Source organism: Pseudophryne corroboree, chromosome 6 (assembly GCF_028390025.1).
Source record: "Pseudophryne corroboree isolate aPseCor3 chromosome 6, aPseCor3.hap2, whole genome shotgun sequence".
Taxonomy (NCBI): Eukaryota; Metazoa; Chordata; class Amphibia; order Anura; family Myobatrachidae; genus Pseudophryne; species Pseudophryne corroboree.
Genome location: NC_086449.1, coordinates 207,460,231 through 207,480,769, shown reverse-complemented (window position 1 = coordinate 207,480,769; position 20,539 = coordinate 207,460,231). Strand labels below are relative to the sequence as shown.

The following is a 20,539-nucleotide window of genomic DNA, read 5'->3' as shown; positions in this document are numbered from 1 at the left end:
GACAAATGTTAAACCATGATATCATGGCTTGATACTAATTCTAAAGTATATTTGCTTATTTTTTTTACATTGTTTTTTTTTTAAATGTGGAGGAGAGATAGGAAACCGGCTAGTAGGGTCGGGTTGATAGTGAGATTGTGTCAGTAATTGGACAGGCAAATTAGATTATCAAGCCCCTACCACCATATGTCAGCAAGTGGGCAGGACAATTAGGTTATTAAGCTCCTCCCATCAAAAGTAAACATGGAGTATTGGGGGTGTAATCTCACATTTTATGATATAATTTTCTGTGTTTATGCACATGGTCGGGGATTGGTGACACAAAATGTGTCTTTTCCCCACCCACTGCATTTAAGAGCTCTGTGGGAGAAATGCCCGCTAAGTTAGGAGTCTATTTACTAAGCTTTGGATGGAGATAAAGTGGACAGAGATAAAATACCACCCAATCAGCTCCTAACTGCCATGTTACAGGCTGGGTTTGAGAAAATGACATGACCTGGTTGGTTGGTAATTTACCTCTGTTCACTTTATTTCTCTCCAAGGCTTAGTCAATAGACCCCATAGTCTAATAAAACACAGAGGGCCTGATTCATTACCAATTGCAATTGTGAGATTGCACGCAGTGAGCGATTATTGGCAGACTGCGCATGCGCTGTAAATGCATTGTTCGTGCATGAAGGGCAAAATGTGATTGCCTTGCATATGCAGCGTAATTGTAAAGAGTACGCATTTTGAGTGACCGGAAGTGTCCATTTGTCAGTGGTGATGTGGCATTTGTGGGGAGTGGTTAGGAAATGCACATTTTGGGGGGGGGGGGGGGGGTCTGACATCATCTGTGAACGCTGCGTTCAAAAACATTGGGCCAATGCGACTGCATATTCATTGAATTGAGTATGCTGGGGTCAGCCACAAATGTCGATGTGTTGTGTTTTTTTTTTGTGTATGCATTGCGAATCTGCTAATGCCTAGATTTGCGAATAAATCGTTGGGAGTCTTTTATCCTTTCTGGACGGCTCTTCACATGCGAATTTTAGCAATAGTAGAGTTGTGACTATCACTATCACCTCAATATCGATCCATAATGAATCGGGCCCAGAGTATTCCAGGAGGGTAGGCAACTATGTTGTAGCATTGTGCCCATGGCCTACACACAGCAAAGGCAGCCATTATACTGGCTGTAATTCATGACATGGTAAACTATCAATTCACCTACGAATTCCTAGTAGGGTTTACTTTATACAAAAATAACAGAAAAAACTCTTAGTCATTTTAATACCATATATAGAACCTAACACTTTAAAAATGAAGTCGTCTTATACGAATGGCAGTTCATGTAATAAGCCTGTTCTGTGCCAAACTAGAATATTATGTCTGTTAGCACAGAAGAACGGATACCGTGTTTGTCAGTGTCATTTCTGAAAACTATTCTCGTGTAGCTATTATAATGTTTGCAGAGTTCATTAGGATTCTTTTATTTGCCGCACTGTGCACTCGGCTCATTCCAGGAATGTAATGCAATTATTTTTGTAAGCAGATGGGCTTTCCTCACAATCTGTCAGACTGTTGCTGAAAATGTTTTGCCGTTTTTAACAGTTTATTTTTTTCTGTTTAGTTGTGCACCCCTGTTTGTTTGTTTGTTTGTTTGTTAATATGTTATATTTCACCACTCAAGTATTGGTGCCAATGACTGGAGCAGTCACTGGCTCCACTAGCCCTAGGACTCCAGATACCTTCAGTTTCTCAGATTTCACTTGACTTGAGGCTTACTACCTCTAAATCTGAACAAAGATAAACTGAATCGTAACAATTGGTGAACGTAATGCTCATCAGTCCTGTCCAACCTTATTTAATTGTGCCAACTCCATACTTGCATATGTATATATTTTTTCACAGCTGTATTCTCTAGCAGTTGGGCAACAGGCTATAGAACTGATTGCATTATCTTAACATCATGTCATAATTCCTACAGAGCTATCTTTTAGTTATCACACAAATCTGTATATATGCAAATTCTACCTAGGATGAGTTCTTTTGTAAGGTTGCTGCTAATATATATTTCTCTGACGTCCTAAGTGGATGCTGGGACTCCGTAAGGACCATGGGGAATAGCGGCTCCGCAGGAGACTGGGCACAACTAAAGAAAGCTTTAGGACTACCTGGTGTGCATTGGCTCCTCCCACTATGACCCTCCTCCAGACCTCAGTTAGAATCTTGTGCCCGGCTGAGCTGGATGCACACTAGGGGCTCTCCTGAGCTCCTAGAAAGAAAGTATATTTTAGGTTTTTTATTTTACAGTGAGATCTGCTGGCAACAGACTCACTGCAGCGAGGGACTAAGGGGAGAAGAAGCGAACCTACCTGACTGGAGATAGTTTGGGCTTCTTAGGCTACTGGACATCATTAGCTCCAGAGGGATCGAACACAGGACCCGACCTCGATCGTTCGGTCCCGGAGCCTCGCCGCCGTCCCCCTTACAGAGCCAAAAGCAAGAAGTGGTCCGGAAAATCGGCGGCAGAAGACCTCGGTCTTCAACAAGGTAGCGCACAGCACTGCAGCTGTGCGCCATTGCTCCTCATGCACACCTCACACTCCGGTCACTGATGGGTGCAGGGCGCTGGGGGGGGGCGCCCTGAGCAGCAATATAAACACCTTGGCTGGCAAATCATCACAATATATAGTCCCAGGGCTATATATGTGATAAATTACCCCTGCCAGAATTCCTGAAAAAAGCGGAAGAAAAGTCTGCCGAAAAAGGGGCGGGGCTAACTCCCTCAGCACACTGGCGCAATTTTTTCTTCACAGTGCAGCTGGAAGACAGCTCCCCAGGCTCTCCCCTGTAGTTTTCAGGCTCAAAGGGTTAAAAAGAGAGGGGGGGGCACTAAATTTAGGCGCAATATGTGTATACAAGCAGCTATTGGGGGAAAAATCACTCAGTTATAGTGTTAATCCCTGCATTATATAGCGCTCTGGTGTGTGCTGGCATACTCTCTCTCTGTCTCCCCAAAGGACTTTGTGGGGTCCTGTCCTCAGTCAGAGCATTCCCTGTGTGTGTGCGGTGTGTCGGTACGGCTGTGTCGACATGTTGGATGAGGAAGGTTACGTGGAGGCGGAGCAGAGGCCGATAAATGGGATGTCGCCCCCTGTGGGGCCGACATCAGAGTGGATGGATAGGTGGAAGGTATTAACCGACAATGTCAACTCCTTACATAAAAGGCTGATGACGTAACAGCTGTTGGACAGCCGGCTTCTCAGCCCGCGCCTGCCCAGGCGTCTCAAAGGCCATCACAAAAAAACGCCCGTTACCTCAGATGGCAGACACAGATGTCGACACAGAGTTTGACTCCAGTGTCGACGAGATTGAGACATATACACAATCCACTAGGAACATCCGTTGCATGATCTCGGCAATGAAAAATGTGTTACACATTTCTGACATGAACCCAAGTACCACATAAAAGGGGTTTTATGTTTGGGGAGAAAAAGCAGCCAGTGTTTTGTTCCCCCATCAGATGAGTGAATGAAGTGTGTAAAGAAGCGTGGGTTCCGCCGATAAGAAACTGGTAATTTCTAAAAAGTTACTGATGGCGTACCCTTTCCCGCCAGAGGATAGGTCACGTTGGGAGATATCCCCTAGGGTGGAAAAGGCGCTCACACGTTTGTCAAAAAAGGTGGCACTACCGTCTTAGGATACGGCCACTTTGAAGGAGCCTGCTGATAAAAAGCAGGAGGCTATCCTGAAGTCTGTATATACACACTCAGGTACTATACTGAGACCTGCAATTGCCTCAGCATGAATAGTGCTGCTGCAGCGTGGTCTGATACCCTGTCAATATTAATACCCTAGACAGAGATAATATTTTGCTAACATAGAGCATATTAAAGACGTCGTCTTATATATGAGGGATGCACAGAGGGATATGTGCCGGCTGGCATCCAGAATTAAGGCAATGTCCATTCTGCCAGGAGGGTATTAGAGACCCGGCAGTGGACAGGTGATGCTGACTTTAAAAGGCACATGGAGATTCTGCCTTATAAGGGTGAGGAATTGTTTGGGGATGGTCTCTGGGACCTCGTATCCATAGCAACAGCTGGGAAGAAAAAATTTTTACCTCAGGTTTCCTCACAGCCTAAGAAAGCACCGTATTTTCAGGTACAGTCCTTTCGGCTTCAGAAAAGCATGCGGGTCAAAGGCGCTTCCTTTCTGCACAGAGACAAGGGAAGGAAAAAGCTGCACCAGACGGCCAGTTCCCAGGATCAAAAATCTTCCCCCGCTTCCTCTGAGTCCACCGCATGACGCTGGGGCTCCACAGGTGGAGACAGGTGCGGTGGGGGCGCGTCTCGGGAACTTCAGGGACCAGTGGGCTTGCCCACAGGTGGATCCCTAGGTTCTGCAAGTAGTATCACAGGGATACAAGCTGGAGTTCGAGGCGACTCCCCCTCGCCGTTACCTCACATCAGCCTTGCCTGCTGCCCTCGGAGAAAGGGAGGTAGTACTGGCGGCAATTCACAAGCTGTACTTCCAGCAGGTGAAATCAAGGTACCCCTCCTTCAACAAGGCCGGGGTTACTATTCCAAAATGTTTGTGGTACCGAAACCAGACGGTTCGGTGAGACCCATTCTAAAATTGAACTCCTTGAACACTTATATACGAAGGTTCAAGTTCAAAATGGAATCGCTCAGGGCGATTATTGCAAGCCTGGAGAATTTTATGGTATCACTGGACATCAAGGATGCTTACCTGCATGTCCCTATTTACCCTCCTCACCAGGAGTACCTCAAAATTGTGGTACAGGTTTGTCATTACCAATTCCAGACGTTGCCGTTGGTCTGTCCCCGGCACCGAGGGTATTTACCAAGGTAATGGCCAAAATAATTATCCCGTACTTGGACGATCTCCTTATAAAGGCGAGGTCCAGGGAGCAGTTGTTCGTCGGAGTAGCACTATCTCGGGAAGTGCTACAACAGCACGGCTGGATTCTGAATATTCCAAAGTCGCAGCTGGTTCCTACGACGCGTCTACTATTCCTGGGTATGGTTCTAGACACAGAACAAGAAAAAAGGGTTTTCTCCCGGAGGAGAAGTCCAAGGAGTTGTCGTCTCTAGACAGAGACCTCCTAATACAAATACAGGTGTCGGTGCATCAATGCACGCGAGCCCTGGGAAAGATGGTAGCTTCTTACGAAGAAATTCCATTCGGCAGGTTCCATGCAAGGATCTTCCAGTGGGATCTGTTGGACAAGTGGTCCGGGTCGCATCTTCAGATGCATCGTCGGATAACCCTGTCTCCAAGGGTCAGGGTGTCGCTGTTGTGGTGGCTGCAGAGTGCTCATCTTCTAGAGGGCCGCAGATTCGGCATACAGGACTGGGTCCTGGTGACCACGGATGCCAGCCTTCGAGGCTGGGGGGCAGTCACACAGGGAAGAAACTTCCAAGGACTATGGACAAGTCAGGAGACTTCAAGTCAGGCTAGTCCCCTGCTTCAACACCGGCCGGTGCTGATCCAGTCAGACAACATCACGGCGGTCGCTCATGTAAACCGACAGGGCGGCATAAGAAGCAGGATGGCGATGGCAGAAGCCACAAGGATTCTCCGATGGGCGGAAAATCATGTGTTAGCACTGTCAGCAGTGTTCATTCCCGGAGTGGACAACTGGGAAGCAGACTTTCTCAGCAGACACGACCTCCACCCGGGAGAGTGGGGACTTCATCCAGAAGTCTTCCAAATGATTGTACACCGTTGGAAAAGGCCACAGGTGGACATGATGGCGTCCCGCCTCAACAAAAAGCTAAAAAGATATTGCGCCAGGTCAAGGGACCCTCAGGCAATAGCTGTGGACGCTCTGGTAACACCGTGGGTGTACCAGTCGGTGTATGTGTTCCCTTCTCTGCCTCTCATACCCAGGGTAATGAGAATAATAAGAAGGAGAGGAGTAAGAACTATACTCATTGTTCTGGATTGGCCAAGAAGAGCTTGGTACCCAGAACTCCAAGAAATGATCTCAGAGGACCCATGGCCTCTGCCGCTCAGACAGGACCTGCTGCAGCAGGGGGCCTGTCTGTTCCAAGACGTACCGCGGCTGCGTTTGACGGCATGGCGGTTGAACGCCGGATCCTGAAGGAAAAGGGCATTCCGGAGGAAGTTATCCCTACGCTAATTAAAGCTAGGAAAGAAGTGAGCGCAAACCATTATCACCGCATATGGCGGAAATATGTTGCTTGCTGTGAGGCCAGGAAGGCCCCAACGGAGGAATTTCAGCTAGGTCGATTTCTGCACTTCCTACAGTCAGGGGTGACTATGGGCCTAAAATTGGGTTCCATTAAGTCCAGATTTCGGCTCTATCGATTTTCTTCCAAAATAGAACTGGCTTCACTGCCTGAAGTTCAGATTTTTTTAATGGAGTGCTGCATAGTCAGCCCCCGTTTGTGCCTACAGTGGCACCGTGGGATCTCAACGTGGTGTTGGATTTCCTGAAGTCGCATTGGGTTGAGCCACTTAAATCCGTGGAGCTAAAATACCTCACGTGGAAAGTGGTCATGCTGTTGGCCTTGGCGTCGGCCAGGCGTGTATCAGAATTGGCGGTTTTATCATGCAAAAGCCCTTATCTGATTTTTTTATATGGATAGGGCAGAATTGAGGACTCGTTCCCAATTCCTTCCTAAGGTGGTATCAGTGTTTCATGTGAACCAACCTATTGTGGTGCCTGCGGCTACTTGGGACTTGGAGGATTCCAAGTGACTGGACGTAGTCAGGGCCCTGAAAAATATATGTTTCCAGGCGGCTGGAGTCAGGAAAACTGACTCGCTATTTATCCTATATGAACCCTACAAGCTGGGTGCTCCTGCTTCTAAGCAGACTATTGCTCGCTGGATCTGTAGCATGATTCAACTTGCACATTCTGCGGCTGGACTGCCGCACCCTAAATCTGTAAAAGCCCATTCCACGAGGAAAGGGGCTCTTCTTGGGCGGCTGCCCGAGGGGTCTCGGCTTTACAATTTTGCCGAGCTGTTACTTGGTCGGGTTCAAACACTTTTGCAAGAGTCTACAAGTTTGATACCCTGGCTGAGGAGGACCTAGAGTTCGCTCATTCGGTGCTGCAGAGTCATCCGCACTCTCCCGCCCGTTTGGGAGCTTTGGTATAATCCCCATGGTCCTTACGGAGTCCCAGCATCCACTTAGGACGTCAGAGAAAATAAGATTTTACTCACCGGTAAATCTATTTCTCGTAGTCCGTAGTGGATGCTGGGCGCCCATCCCAAGTGCGGATTGTCTGCAATACTTGTATATAGTTATTGCCTAACTAAAGGGTTATTGTTGAGCCATCTGTTGAGAGGCTCAGTTATATTTCATACTGTTAACTGGGTATAGTATCACGAGTTATACGGTGTGATTGGTGTGGCTGGTATGAGTCTTACCCGGGATTCAAAATCCTTCCTTATTGTGTCAGCTCTTCCGGGCACAGTATCCTAACTGAGGTCTGGAGGAGGGTCATAGTGGGAGGAGCCAGTGCACACCAGGTAGTCCTAAAGCTTTCTTTAGTTGTGCCCAGTCTCCTGCGGAGCCGCTATTCCCCATGGTCCTTACGGAGTCCCAGAATCCACTACGGACTACGAGAAATAGATTTACCGGTGAGTAAAATCTTCTTTTCACATATGTCACAGATGCAGAAAACATATGTCACTGTTCTCACCAGCATTGCATACTTATATTATTATCTGTGTATGTATATAACCAACATGCATATAAATATATACAAATTGGGACTTTATGATTGTTGTGTAATGAAAAATTTGAAAACTTATTAAAGGCTTTTACGTATGACGGTATTATGCTAAATCTCATTATTATTTTTATGAATAATTTATTATTATTATATATACGTCTTTTTATTGTTTTGCTTTATGCCTGTACTTGTTCTATTTATTGCTTGTGTTATTTTGTTGTATTTTTTGCTTGTGTTATTTTTGCTAATATTTATTTATTTTGTGTATGGACCTGTGTTCCATTTCCCATATTCTCATTATTGTGGTCTTTTTTACGATAAAATTTTTATTTAATTTAGGCATATCCAGCTCAAGTATATTTCTCTCTTACACACACACATAAACATACATTCATGCGTGTACACAGGACCTATTTAGTCAGGATTCAATTGATCCACTAGTATAGTATGGATTTGGACCATGGTAGGAGTATACAGCACCCAGAGGAGACGCACACAATCACAGTTGTTACTATACAATCCCCTCACTAACAGCATCATGGTTGCAAGTCCGTGCTCCTAACCACAGTGTGGAAGGAGATGGGTGCCAGTACCGCGGGCACACCCTGTATGATTTGTCACATACTCTGTGGGTTTGCATAAAGGGAAGATATGAGGGTATGACTGCTTATAATAAATATTTTACATGGACTAGGTGAAATGAACCCACTGCTCTGCCATTGCTCCCAGTGGAATGCAGTTCTGTTCAAGCCATGTGATCTTACAGACATCAGTAGGGATTTGTAGTATCTGTAGGCTGTGGTCACCAAATAACTCCTATGTTTTATACTAATAAATAAACCTTTAGTGCAAGGAAGAAAACGCAAGTCTAAAATTTGGTATCCGGACTCTGGGTCGACACCACTTAGGTCGACACACATTGGTTGACAGTGAATAGGTCAACACTAGAAATAGGTCGACGTGAACAAGGTCGACATACAAAAAGCTCAACATGAGTTTTTTTCTTCTTTTTTTTTTTTTTTTTTTTTTACTTTTACATACTTTACGATCCACGTGGACTACGATTGTTGCAGAGAAAAAGAATGTAGCTAAGCGCTCAGTCCTGTTTCAACATAAATGTCCCATATGAAACCTTTTTGGAGCAGTATCTTCTACAGGTCACCGGACCACTTGTGAATGGTGTATCAATTCTTAGTCGTCAGTCTATATGATTCCCTCCAGTGATGGGTAAACCTCAGAACAAACCAAATGGAAATTATATAGTGTGGTATGTCTATAGAAAGATGGTAACACCCATGTGAGAATATGAATGGGGTGAAATATTCTGCGTACCAAAGCTCACACTAGTTAAAAGAGAGTGACTCCCATAAAGGTATCTTTCGCCACCAATCTCAAATAACGTGAGTAAGCCAGCCGTACATACACCTTCATGCAACAATCCCAGTATTATGACGTACCGTACTCACATAATACACAGTGAGTACACTCCCATAAAAGGTATCTTTAGCCACCGGTATTCAATATCTTTTTGGAGCAGTGTCTTCTACAGGTCACCGGACCTCTTATAAATGATGTATCAATTCTTAGTCGTCAATCCATATGATTCCCTCCGGTGATGAATAAACTTCAGGACAAACCAGATGGAAATGACATAGTGTAGTACGTCGTACTCGCACAATACACAGTGAATACGCTCCCGTAAAGGTATCTTTAGCCACCAGTATTCGATCGTGTATATAGAGCCACCGTAAACACCCCTCCACAAATTATTCACCTGGAGCGGGACGTACCGTACTCACATAGCACATAGCAGTTGTACTCATAACGGTTTCTTTGGCTTTCTTCTGACTCTTTCTACAAAGCCACTACAGCACAGATCTCACTGCTCAGCACTTGTGCCAGGTGCAGCGAGTCACCTTGCCTGAAGCATAGCGAGCGAACACAGTGCACCAATTGGGGTTCCCGGTCACTTTATGAAGAAAACGACACCAAAAAAACATGGCACTCATGTCGACTTTTTTTTTCATGCCAACCTAATGGCCGTGTCGACCTAGCCACTATCGACCAGTAGGTGCGACCTAGACACTGTCCACCCTGAGTCCCATACCCCTAAAATTTATATATAACATTACTATCCGGCAACTGCCAGCTGTAGTGGTAAAAGAAGTCTTGGCATGCCACGTCAGCTATTAGCAGGCAGGAAATGTTGAGACTTTTAGTTCCACTGCAGCTAGCAGATAGTTTAGGCTTTGATGCATGATGGCCTTATATTTCTATTACAGCTGGGGAGACGGGTTAGCTACGTATACTTAATATTTATCTGCATGTGGACCACAAGTGCAATATATTGTTAGTTATTCTCTTTATATAGTCACTTTTATATTATATAGAATTTTTTATGTAATAATCAACATAAAAATAGAAACAATTAAAGAACTTGTTTTTTTATAACCTCCTGGAAATAATTTGCTTACATTTTATTCTTTAAACCAAACATCTGCTCGGGGCATGTAGCCCACCCACTTCCTGCCTTTATACTATATGCTAGACTATATGATGTTGAAATTTCTATCACCGCTTTTGTGTTTATGCTGTTGACCCTTTGGATGGATATGATTCATTGTCAGTACGTGGATTGCTTTGCCATTATATAGGGATGACTGTCTGTTTTAAACATAATATTAAAGCTTTTCCTTTGCTTTTGAAATTATATGATTGTCGTTTGTTTTCTTCTCAGCCTGGACTACCACAGCAAAACTTCTCAATGTCTGTGACTGTCCCGGTGTCCAACCAAAACATTTTGACGTACAGTTCTCCAGGGAACACACTCGTCACACCTTCACTGGCTGCCAGCACCTCAATAACAGACACAGGCATGCTGTCCCCTCCTCAGACAGGGCTACACAGAAATGTGGGCTCCCCAGGGGTGTCACAGAGGCCGCCTAGCACTGGCAATGCAGGTAAGAAGCGGTCATCTCATCTCTGTCCCCCTTGAGCATCTTTCACAGTCTCCTCTGTCCTCTCTCATCTCTGTCACCAATCCTTCTTTCTCTCATTCCTATCCCCCCACACCACCCCACCTCTGGTCCGTCTGTGTTTATCATCTCTGTCCCTCTTATCCCTATCTGTCTCTCTCTTTCACCTGCACTCCAGCAGGGAGATATGGCAAACATGCACTGTTAGTGTATCCTGATGACTGGATTTTGAAAAGCACTGATAATTTTGTGGAAATATATATCCCAGCAGGCCCTTGCTGCCAGGCCATACTGATGCCTGTAGTCCCAGAGGCTCCAGCATACTTTGCCAGTTGTAAGATAACATTTACAAAAACTTTTCTATATGAAAGCTTGGCAAGTTGTGCACTTTTGGCCTATCAACTGAAAATGTTCTTATTTAAACGGATCATAATGGTTCCTCTGCAGTCGGCACAAACTATAAAATATTTAATATAGTTATATCATGATTTTCTTAAATTCACTCTTGCAAATGACCTACTGTACAGAGCCTCCCTCGATTATACCCTTTCATATCCGAGACCATCTACAGAGTCTCCATTACCACCTCTTTCCAAGTGACTGCAGAATATCACTCTAACTTGTCCCATGTCAATGACTTTAAGAAAATAACGAATGCCCCTCTCATAACAGTGACCTGCAAAGTATCACGCTATTTACCCTTCTTATGTCGGTGACCTGCATTATCCTTCTCTCATATCATTGTCCCGCAGAGCATCACTGTATTTACCCCTCTCATGCCAATGATGTGAAGAGCATCACTATGTTACTCCCTCTCACTGTATTAATGCCTCTCACCTCACCTAAATGAATGAAATAATCGTTATACTGTATTTCTCATTAACATTGCCTCACTCTGCATCATGCCAGAATTATAGTACTTCCAGTTAGCACTCCTATGACCTATTACCTATGACCCAGCTGAGCATACCTTCATTCCCCATGTACTATAGAAAGTTATGTTCAAATTCTATCTGCATCAGAATTGTAAGGGTTTAAAATTGAAAAAATCAATTAAAAATAAAACAAAAATAAAACGAAAGCTGACCGTCTTCTGTAGAAAAGAAAATATTTGTGTTTCCTAGCAAGCTATTTCCGCTTGCAGTGATAAGATGCAGGAAGTCTCTTATACCTGTGATTGGTGGGTGCGAGATAAAGTGGCCTGTTCTGTGTGCTTTTGTGTTTCAAAATGACTACATTGCTTGGTTCTTGAAACAAATAAAACACATAGAGATGGAATGTCGCTAGCCACATTTCCTAGGTGGAGCCATGTTCATGTGTTTGGGTTGGGGGTTTATTCAAATATTTTAATTTAAATATATATTAATGTGTTTACTACATGTTACACTATGCAAGCATTTGTCTTTTCCCTACCACAAATGTGCAAGATACCCCTATCTAAAGCTTGACAGAGTCACTTGGACCTGGTCCTTAGTGTAATCTGGAATGTACTGTATCTAGTTGGGTCTCTAAAGTTCCTGATATGGTGTCAATCCCCCGCTGTGTTGCAGACAGGACATTTGCATTGATCTAAATGGCCATATGTTGCAGAGTAGGTTTTGAAATCTGTGCACATTCTGGCTTATGTCATACAGTGCTGAAAGTAGCCTTAGGGCCTGATTCAGAGCACATTGGTGGTGATCACGGCGTTGAGTGATTTTCTGATACTGCGTGTGCAGAAATCCCTAATAGCTCCTACGGCTCATGATTTCACAGAGTGTACGCACAGTGCTGGGCAGTGACTGGGAGGTGGCTAAACAGATGCACATCCCGTGGACATGTCACTGAAGTGTTTCTGTACACAGACACTGAATCATTTACTGTAAAAGCTGAAGGTCTGCACCTGACAAGCGCTTGGTGCCAGTTTCTGCAGTGCGACTGATGTACACCAGGAAAGGACTTTATAGCTGCATTTGCATAAGGCCGCAGACACGGGCGACCACCAAAAGACACGCTCACATCTGCATCCACCTCTGAATCACGCCCATAATGTCAGTAGTGTTAATGGTCCGTAAACGAGTAAATGCTATTTTGTCAAATGAGTTCTGAATTAAATTCTGTATCACAATCTCTTTCAGTAAACGCCTATAATATTTTGGCAGGTGTAATGTTATGCGCGTCTGACATTGCTGTACCAAATGGAGCCAGTGGCAGTCCAGTGGGTGAGTGCGATCTCAGCGTCTGTTTTGTGGGCATGGGGACTGCGTGTTAAAATCCCTCTCTATGGTTAGGAAAGAAATCTATCTCCACAAAGCTTATAAACAGATTGTATAAATGACATTCCAATCAGTACGAGTGAAGCCGTGTAAAGTGACTTGCTCTCACAGATCACCTTGGGTGTTTAGGTTTATGTATTTTACGTTGAGAGAGATCTTTCTGTAGTTGGTGTGTTGCTCCTATGCAAATCTTGCCCTGTCTGTTCAGATTCTGCCTCTTTAGAGTTTGAGTATCCTTGGACCATTATCGCATCATCATATATTTATGTGGCGCTGCATATAATAAGAATTTACTTACCGATAATTCTATTTCTCGTAGTCCGTAGTGGATGCTGGGGACTCCGTCAGGACCATGGGGAATAGCGGCTCCGCAGGAGACAGGGCACAAAAATAAAGCTTTAGGATTAGGTGGTGTGTACTGGCTCCTCCCCCTATGACCCTCCTCCAAGCCTCAGTTAGGATACTGTGCCCGGACGAGCGTACACAATAAGGAAGGATATTGAATCCCGGGTAAGACTCATACCAGCCACACCAATCACACCGTATAACTTGTGATCTGAACCCAGTTAACAGTATGACAAACGTAGGAGCCTCTGAACAGACGGCTCACAACAATAACAACCCGAATTTGTTTGTAACAATAACTATGTACAAGTATTGCAGACAATCCGCACTTGGGATGGGCGCCCAGCATCCACTACGGACTCCGAGAAATAGAATTATCGGTAAGTAAATTCTTATTTTCTCTAACGTCCTAAGTGGATGCTGGGGACTCCGTCAGGACCATGGGGATTATACCAAAGCTCCCAAACGGGCGGGAGAGTGCGGATGACTCTGCAGCACCGAATGAGAGAACTCAAGGTCCTCCTCAGCCAGGGTATCAAATTTGTAGAATTTTGCAAACGTGTTTGCCCCTGACCAAGTAGCAGCTCGGCAGAGTTGTAATGCCGAGACCCCCCGGGCAGCCGCCCAGGATGAGCCCACTTTCCTTGTGGAATGGGCCTTGACAGATTTAGGTTGTGGCAAGCCTGCCACAGAATGTGCAAGTTGAATTGTGCTACAAATCCAACGAGCAATCGTCTGCTTAGAAGCAGGAGCACCCATCTTGTTGGGTGCATACAATATAAACAGTGAGTCAGACTTTCTGACTCCCGCCGTTCTTGAAATATATATTTTCAATGCCCGGACCACGTCCAACAACTTGGAATCCTCCAAATCGTTAGTAGCCGCAGGCACCACAATAGGCTGGTTCAGGTGAAACGCTGACACCACCTTAGGCAGAAAATGAGGACGCGTCCGCAGTTCTGCCCTGTCCGTATGGAAAATCAGATATGGGCTCTTATATGATAAAGCCGCCAATTCTGATACTCTCCTGGCTGAAGCCAGGGCCAGTAGCATGGTTACTTTCCATGTAAGATACTTCAACTCCACCGATTTGAGCGGCTCAAACCAATGGGATTTGAGAAAATCCAAGACTACATTAAGATCCCACGGTGCCACTGGGGGCACAACCGGGGGCTGTATATGTAGTACTCCTTTTACAAAAGTCTGGACTTCAGGAACTGAAGCCAATTCTTTCTGGAAGAAAATCGACAGGGCCGAAATTTGAACCTTAATGGACCCCAATTTGAGGCCCATAGACAATCCTGTTTGCAGGAAATGTAGGAATCGACCCAGTTGAAATTCCTCCGTGGGGGCCTTCCTGGCCTCACACCACGCAACATATTTTCTCCAAATGCGGTGATAATGTTGTGCAGTCACCTCCTTCCTGGCTTTTACCAGTGTAGGAATGACCTCTTCCGGAATGCCTTTTTCCCTTAGAATTCGGCGTTCAACCGCCATGCCGTCAAACGCAGCCGCGGTAAGTCTTGGAATAGACACGGTCCCTGCTGAAGCAGGTCCCGTCTTAGAGGTAGAGGCCACGGATCCTCCGTGAGCATCTCTTGAAGTTCCGGGTACCAAGTTCTTCTTGGCCAATCCGGAGCCACTAGTATCGTTCTTACTCCCTTTTGCCGTATAATTCTCAGTACTTTTGGTATGAGAGGCAGAGGAGGGAACACATACACTGACTGGAACACCCACGGTGTTACCAGAGCGTCCACAGCTATTGCCTGAGGGTCTCTTGACCTGGCGCAATACCTGTCCAGTTTTTTGTTGAGGCGGGACGCCATCATATCCACCATTGGTTTTTCCCAACGGTTCACAATCATGTGGAAGACTTCTGGATGAAGTCCCCACTCTCCCGGGTGTAGATCGTGTCTGCTGAGGAAGTCTGCTTCCCAGTTGTCCACTCCCGGAATGAATACTGCTGACAGTGCTATCACATGATCTTCCGCCCAGCGAAGAATCCTTGCAGCTTCTGCCATTGCTGTCCTGCTTCTTGTGCCGCCCTGTCTGTTTACGTGGGCGACTGCCGTGATGTTGTCCGACTGGATCAACACCGGCTGACCCTGAAGCAGGGGTTTTGCCAGACTTAGAGCATTGTAAATCGCTCTTAGCTCCAGTATATTTATGTGAAGAGACATCTCCAGGCTTGACCATACTCCCTGGAAGTTTCTTCCCTGTGTGACCGCTCCCCAGCCTCTCAGACTGGCATCCGTGGTCACCAGGACCCAGTCCTGTATGCCGAATCTGCGGCCCTCTAACAGATGAGCACTCTGCAACCACCACAGAAGAGACACCCTTGTCCGTGGCGATAAGGTTATCCGCTGATGCATCTGCAGATGTGATCCGGACCATTTGTCCAGCAGATCCCACTGAAAAGTTTGTGCGTGGAATCTGCCGAATGGAATCGCTTCGTAAGAAGCCACCATCTTTCCCAGGACTCTTGTGCATTGATGCACAGACACTTTCCCTGGTTTTAGGAGGTTCCTGACAAGTTCGGATAACTCCCTGGCTTTCTCCTCCGGAAGAAACACCTTTTTCTGAACCGTGTCCAGAATCATTCCCAGGAACAGCAGACGTGTCGTCGGGGTCAACTGAGATTTTGGAAAATTCAGAATCCACCCGTGTTGTTGCAGCACTAGTCGGGTTAGTGCTACTCCGTCCTCCAGCTGTTCTCTGGACCTTGCCCTTATCAGGAGATCGTCCAAGTAAGGGATAATTAATACGCCTCTTCTTCGCAGAAGAATCATCATTTCGGCCATTACCTTGGTAAAGACCCGAGGTGCCGTGGACAATCCAAACGGCAGCGTCTGAAACTGATAATGACAGTTTTGCACCACGAACCTGAGGTACCCTTGATGTGAAGGGCAAATTGGGACATGCAGGTAAGCATCCTTTATGTCCAGGGACACCATAAAGTCCCCTTCTTCCAGATTCGCTATCACTGCTCTGAGTGACTCCATCTTGAACTTGAATTTTTGTATGTACAGGTTCAAAGATTTCAGATTTAGAATAGGTCTTACCGAGCCGTCCGGCTTCGGTACCACAAATAGCGTGGAGTAATACCCCTTTCCCTGTTGTAGGAGGGGTACCTTGACTATCACCTGCTGAGAAAACAGCTTGTGAATGGCTTCCAATACCGTCGCCCTGTCTGAGGGAGACGTTGGCAAAGCAGACTTTAGGAACCTGCGAGGGGGAGACTTCTCGAATTCCAACCTGTAACCCTGAGATACTACCTGCAGGATCCAGGGGTCCACCTGTGAGCAAGCCCACTGTGCGCTGAAATTCTTGAGTCGACCCCCCACCGCTCCTGAGTCCGCTTGTAAAGCCCCAGCGTCATGCTGAGGGCTTTGCAGAACCCTGAGAGGGCTTCTGTTCCTGGGCAGGGGCTGCTTGCTGCCCTCTCTTACCCCTTCCTCTGCCCCGAGGCAGATATGACTGTCCTTTTGTCCGCTTGTTCTTATAGGACCGAAAGGACTGCGGCTGAAAAGACGGTGTCTTTTTCTGTTGGGAGGGGGTCTGAGGTAAAAAGGTGGATTTTCCGGCAGTTGCCGTGGCCACCAGATCCGATAGACCGACGCCAAATAATTCCTCCCCTTTATACGGCAATACTTCCATATGTCGTTTGGAATCCGCATCACCTGACCACTGTCGCGTCCATAAACTCCTTCTGGCAGATATGGACATCGTATTTACTCTCGATGCCAGAGTGCAAATATCTCTCTGAGCATCTCGCATATAAAGGAAAGCATCCTTTAATTGCTCTATAGTCAATAAAATACTGTCCCTATCCAGGGTATCAATATTTTCAGTCAGGGAATCCAACCAGACGACCCCAGCACTGCACATCCAGGCTGAGGCGATGGCTGGTCGCAGTATAACACCAGTATGTGTATATACTTTTTAGGGTAGTTTCCAGTCTCCTATCAGCTGGATCCCTGAGGGCGGCCGTATCAGGAGACGGTAACGCCACTTGTTTTGATAAGCGTGTGAGCGCCTTATCCACCCTAGGGGGTGTTTCCCAGCGCGCCCTAACCTCTGGCGGGAAAGGGTATAATGCTAATAACTTTTTTGAAATTAGCACTTTTCTATCTGGGTTAACCCACGCTTCATCACATACATCATTTAATTCCTCTGATTCAGGAAAAACTACAGGTAGTTTTTTCACTCCCCACATATTACCCCTTTTTGTGGTACTTGCAGTATCAGAGATATGCAAAGCCTCCTTCATTGCCGTGATCATATAACGTGTGGCCCTACTTGAAAATACGTTTGTTTCATCACCGTCGACACTAGATTCAGTGTCTGTGTCTGGGTCTGTGTCGACCGACTGAGGTAAAGGGCGCTTTACAGCCCCTGACGGTGTCTGAGACGCCTGGGCAGGTACTAACTGGTTTGCCGGCCGTCTCATGTCGTCAACTGATTTTTGTAATGTGCTGACATTATCACGTAATTCCATAAACAAAGCCATCCATTCCGGTGTCGACTCCCTGGGGGGTGACATCACCATTATCGGCAATTGCTCCGCCTCCACACCAACATCGTCCTCATACATGTCGACACACACGTACCGACACACAGCAGACACACAGGGAATGCTCTTATCGAAGACAGGACCCCACTAGCCCTTTGGGGAGACAGAGGGAGAGTTTGCCAGCACACACCCAAGCGCTATAATATATATGGGAACAACCTTATATAAGTGTTGTTCCTTATAGCAGCTTAAATATATCAAAAAATGCCCCCCCTCTCTGTTTTACCCTGTTTCTGTAGTGCAGTGCAGGGGAGAGTCCTGGGAGCCTTCCTCACAGCGGAGCTGAGCAGGAAAATGGCGCTGTGTGCTGAGGAGAATAAGCCCCGCCCCCTATTTCGGCGGGCTTTTCTCCCGGAGTTTTATATATCTGGCATGGGTTAAATACATACATATAGCCTCAATGGCTATATGTGATGTATTCTTTTGCCATAAAGGTATTAAATATTGCTGCCCAGGGTGCCCCCAGCAGCGCCCTGCACCCTCCGTGACCGCTTGGTGTGAAGTGTGTGACAACAATGGCGCACAGCTGCAGTGCTGTGCGCTACCTTCATGAAGACTGAAGAGCCTTCTGCCGCCTGTTTCCGGACCTTCAATCTTCAGCATCTGTAAGGGGGGTCGGCGGCGCGGCTCCGGGACGAACCCCAGGGTGAGACCTGTGTTCCGACTCCCTCTGGAGCTAATGGTGTCCAGTAGCCTAAGAATCCAATCCATCCTGCACGCAAGTGAGTTGAAATTCTCTCCCCTAAGTCCCTCGATGCAGTGAGCCTGTTGCCAGCAGGACTCGCTGAAAATAAAAAACCTAAAAACTTTTTCTAAGCAGCTCTTTAGGAGAGCCACCTAGATTGCACCCTGCTCGGACGGGCACAAAAACCTAACTGAGGCTTGGAGGAGGGTCATAGGGGGAGGAGCCAGTACACACCACCTAATCCTAAAGCTTTATTTTTGTGCCCTGTCTCCTGCGGAGCCGCTATTCCCCATGGTCCTGACGGAGTCCCCAGCATCCACTTAGGACGTTAGAGAAAAGTAGAATTGTTTCAATTGATAAGTAATCTTTAACTGTTACATTGCAGCAACATAGTTGCTCTATCAACATGACTCATTACACACACATGGAATGCAAACTGATTAAAGGAATGGATTTACAGCAAGATTTGCAATGAGAGACACTGCCACAATTTAGCAGAAGTAGTAAGCCCTACACACTGGGCGATATTACTGAAAGATATGAATGATCTCGTTCATTAATGAACAAGATACCGTTCATATCTTTCAGTGTGGAGGCAGGAACGATGCGCGGCCCCGTCGCTTGTTCATCGTTGGTGCCCCGTCACTTGTGCATGCAGGCCAATATGGACGATCTCGTCCATATTTGCATGCACGGCTATGGAGCCGGGTGAAGGGGGGAGTGAAGAAACTTCACTATCCCCTGCCGACGGGTCGGCCGTATCCACCGTCGGGCAGCTCGGCAGCAGATCGCATAGTGTGTAGGGCCCTTAAGAGGACCCTATTTTATTAATTTCTGTCATCTTGCACAGTGCTCTGTGGGCATTGGGGTGGTGTCAATTACACGCAGAACACCAAGCAAAGGGGCTATATAACTTACCTGTGTGTGTGTGGTGGCTCTCTTACTTTGGCGGTCCATGGTAATGTGGAGTAGAAGTTTTTGTTACAACTTCACAAAATGTTTTTTAATCTTCCCATTGGCTGACTTTTATCTGTATTTTGCGCATGTGTTATAAGTATGTGACTTGCTTAGCAGACTGCACAACATGAAGGAAATGTGTTGGAATGAGACATTGGGGTAAATTTACTAAGATGGGAGTTCTATTTAAGATGGGATGTTGCCCATAGCAACCAATCAGATTCCAGGTATTATCTTCTAGAAGGTGCTAGATAAATGAGAAGTAGAAACTGATTGGTTGCTGTGGGCAACATCCCATCTTAAATAGAACTCCCATTTTAGTAAATTTACCCCATTATGTTATGACCAGGATACAGGTCTGGAAGTGTACGTTTAATGTATTGCAGAAAAGAGTAATTTTACTGTAAACCTGGTCTCCACTAGTCTGATCTGTCCTGTCCTCCATCAGGGGGTACTGTATAGTGACATAATGTACCACTGCCTACATTAATGCTAGCCATACATCAGACCAACTTTACTCCAATCGCCCAACTGACCAACCGAAGAACTCGTCTGTCCAACTAAAACTGTGCCCCACACACCTAACCAACTTTTCTCATACGTCCTAGAGGATGCTGGGGACTCCAAAAGGACCATGGGGTATAGACGGATCCGCAGGAGCTTGGGCACACTATAAAGACTTAAACTGGGTGTGAACTGGCTCCTCCCTCTATGCCCCTCCTCCAGACCTCAGTTAGACTATGTCCCCAGGAGTGATGTGTCGCACACTAGGGGAGCTCTCCTGAGTTTCTCTGAAAGACTTCATGTTAAATTTTTTATTTTCAGGCAGACCTGCTGGCTACAGGCTCCCTGCAGCGTGGGAGTGAGGGGAGAGAAGTCAGACCTACTTCTTCTTAGTTTAAAGGCTCTGCTTCTCGGCTACTGGACACCATTAGCTCCAGAGGCTTCGATCACTTGGTGCGCCTAGCTGCTTGTTCCCGGAGCCGCGCCGTCAATCCCCTCACAGAAGCCTGAAGAAAGAAGCCGGGT

General features: G+C 46.2%; 1 protein-coding gene across 17 annotated transcripts in view; it reads left to right on the top strand.

The window, feature by feature from the left end:
• MEF2A (myocyte enhancer factor 2A) overlaps positions 1-20,539 on the top strand; it is a 334,719-nt gene that overhangs the window by 265,974 nt on the left and 48,206 nt on the right. For 9 of the 17 annotated variants that reach the window (XM_063925692.1, XM_063925694.1, XM_063925707.1 and 6 more), the window contains 2 exons: positions 10,458-10,680; positions 12,813-12,896. In XM_063925692.1, the coding sequence (XP_063781762.1) occupies positions 10,458-10,680; positions 12,813-12,896 (307 nt within the window). The remainder of the gene's footprint in view (positions 1-10,457; positions 10,681-12,812; positions 12,897-20,539) is intronic. The other 8 variants (XM_063925704.1, XM_063925702.1, XM_063925705.1 and 5 more) reach the window with 2 other exon arrangements.